The 2,618-nt window shown below is 52.4% G+C and overlaps 1 protein-coding gene across 1 annotated transcript; it reads right to left on the reverse strand.

Annotated features, from left to right (window-relative positions):
* Positions 1 to 528: 528 nt before the first annotated feature.
* On the reverse strand, positions 529 to 1,757 carry RAB42 (RAB42, member RAS oncogene family). The gene is made up of 2 exons (XM_006862372.1): positions 1,519 to 1,757; positions 529 to 952 (listed from the first exon to the last, which is right to left on the reverse strand). Exons 1-2 carry the CDS (start codon positions 1,755 to 1,757, stop codon positions 529 to 531), a joined length of 663 nt encoding a protein of 220 aa, XP_006862434.1.
* Between the last annotated feature and the right edge of the window lie 861 nt (positions 1,758 to 2,618).

The following is a 2,618-nucleotide window of genomic DNA, read 5'->3' on the forward strand; positions in this document are numbered from 1 at the left end:
TTCATACCAAGGTGTTCTGGTGTGGACTGTAGGATAAGCACTTGGGCTGTCAACCACTAGGTTAGCAGTTCAAACCCACCAGTCCCTCCTTGGAAATCCTATACAGGATAGCTATAAGTTGGAACTGACTTGATGGCACTTAACAACAACATTCATGTCCATGCTATGGGTTAATAAGCATTGGGCTGTTACAGCTGCAAGATTGACAGCTCAAACTCACCCAGCTGCCTCTTGGGATGAAGATGAGACTGTGTGCCCTGTAAAGATTTACAGTCTTGGAATTGAGTTCAACGGCAGTGGGTTTGTTTTGTATTTTTGTTTATTTGTGCCCATGGCCTCTGTGTTAGGTGAGTCTTTCTTTCATTAGTCCCATTTCACAGATGGAGGAAATGAAGGCTGGTCTCAGACATTTCCTTAGAAAGGGCTAAGCTGGACACAGTGCCACCTGCCCCCCAGAGAGGTCCTAACACTCCCCAACCTACCAGGGGAGTCTGAATTGGCATTGTCTTAATCATTTCCCTCCCCAAGTCAACATTGGCATGAGCCCGGGTGCTGCTTCCTGCTGGGGGCTCCAGGGCTCTGGGTCTTGTAAATTAAGCGAACACCCCCCCAGTCTTCCTCCAGTTTGATGTCCCCCTGCTGCAGAGCTTGCTGGATGGCGTCGGCGAGGGTGTCAAAGGCCAGGTCCACATTGCTGTTGTTTCTGGCTGAGGTCTCCACAAAGGACATGCCTAGGGAAGTGGCCAGCTCCTCTGCCTCCTGAGCTGAGACACAACGGATGCTCTGCAGGTCACTCTTGTGGCCAACTAGCAAGAAAACTGCCTTGTCAGGGCCTTGGGTGGCCATGACCTCCTGATACCAGTCTGGAATGTGTTCGAAGGACTTTCTGTTTGTCATGTCAAAGACCAGCAGGACACCCACCATGTTTCGGTAAAAGGATCTGGTAATGCACCTGGTGAGAGAAGGAGGTAAATTGGAGCAGCCCCAGGGTCAGAACCTCCTCTCCTGAGAACCACCAAATCCTCCCATGCCTTCATTATAGCTCAGTCCACATTGCCCTGTGATCTCTGTTCCTTATCTCTGTCTCTCCCAGGAGACTGGGTTCTCCCCAGATCAGGCAGGATCAAGTTTGATTCACATACTATTCTCTCGATTCAGATTTTAGACCCCTGTCTACTGGTTCATCTACTCAACCTCAAGACCCAACTTTAACATCTCCTGACACCTCCCTCCTCCCTGCACTCCTGCAGACGCTCAGCACCCAGGTCATTCAAACCTCCATGTTCCAAAGTCTGAGTCCATCTCCTCTCAAAGTCTGAATGTTCTCTCAGGGCTCTCACCAGTGTGAAGTATCTGGGCTACCCAGCATGATCCAAGGGTGTTTGTAGGATGAATCAGTGGAGCAAGGGAGGGTCTGGGACTTCCTGAGCTCTGGGGCAGAGACTGCCCCAGCCCCCACCTCCGAGCCGAACATACCTTTTCTGCCCGGCTCCCTCTCCCTGCAGCCCCAGCCCGCACCTGAAGCGCTCCTGGCCCGCCGTGTCCCAGAGTTGCAGCTTAACACGCGGCCCGGTCCGTAGCTGCAGCGCGCGGCTGTAGAACTCGACGCCCACCGTAGGCGCCGTGTCCGGCTCTGGCTCCGGCTCGCAGGACCCCGGCGCGCCTGCCACGTAGCGCCTCAGCAGCGATGTCTTGCCGACGGCTGCGTCCCCCAGCAGCGCGATCCGAAACTGGCAGTGGTAGCCTCCAGCCGCCATGGTCCGCTCGTCGGTACCCCGCCAGCCCGCAGCTGTTTGTTCCGCCCCGCCCCTGCCCGGCGAGGGCCCTCCTCCGGGGACGCGGGCTCAGCGCAGGCCCAAGCGCGACCTCCCAACCCCACGGAGGACCCAGCACCCAGAGCCGGAGGACCAAATCTCGGGGAAACCGGACAAGGTGGAAGCTCCTGAGCGTAATCACTTCCTGGCTCTGAGCCTCGCTGTTCGCGGTAAATGGGGATGAAAGTAATCCAGAAGGATAAATTCTGGATTCCTTACAAGATAGGCGGTTCAAACCCACCACCCGCTCCTCGAACACCCTATACAGAGTCGCTATGAGCTGGAACCGACTCGAGGGCACTAACAACAATGGGAGAAAGGTTATCTAAGCAAGCATTCCTATGAGACTAATACTGCATTCATTACATTCATTCTTAGTTCATTTCTCTCTCCAGCACCGGATTGGTTCTCCAGTTTGGCCCCTGTTGCTGGGCCTGTAGATGCTAAATGAAAAGTAGATGGTTTCTTCCCCTCTGTCAAATAAAAGAGGTTTAATTCTCTGTTGAAAATAAGGGGAGTCCCTCTTTTCTTTCAGAATTATCTTCAGAAAACTTGCAAATTTTTTATCTCCTTAAAAAATGTTTTTTAAGTGCCATCAAGTTGGTTCCTACTCCTAGTAACCTTATATAGGGTTCCCAAGGAGCAGCTGCTGAGTTTGAACCACCAACCTTGTAGTTCAAACTGACCTTGTGGTCCAGTGCTTTAACCTACTGGGCTACCTAGAAAATTTCCTCTAGGACCTGGACTATCTCTTTTGAAATCATCAAGAGAGATCACTCCCTAAATTCCAGTTTCCAGGAGGAA

Source organism: Chrysochloris asiatica, unplaced genomic scaffold (assembly GCF_000296735.1).
Source record: "Chrysochloris asiatica unplaced genomic scaffold, ChrAsi1.0 scaffold00047, whole genome shotgun sequence".
Classification (NCBI taxonomy): domain Eukaryota; kingdom Metazoa; phylum Chordata; class Mammalia; order Afrosoricida; family Chrysochloridae; genus Chrysochloris; species Chrysochloris asiatica.

Excerpts from the sequence above, each read along its gene's own strand:
- RAB42 (XM_006862372.1), bottom strand. The coding sequence starts at position 1,757 with ATGGCGGCTGGAGGCTACCACTGCCAGTTTCGGATCGCGCTGCTGGGG. Across the intron at positions 953-1,518 it reads GCGGGCCAGGAGCGCTTCAG|GTGCATTACCAGATCCTTTT; the intron begins GTGCGGGCTGGG and ends TTCTCTCACCAG.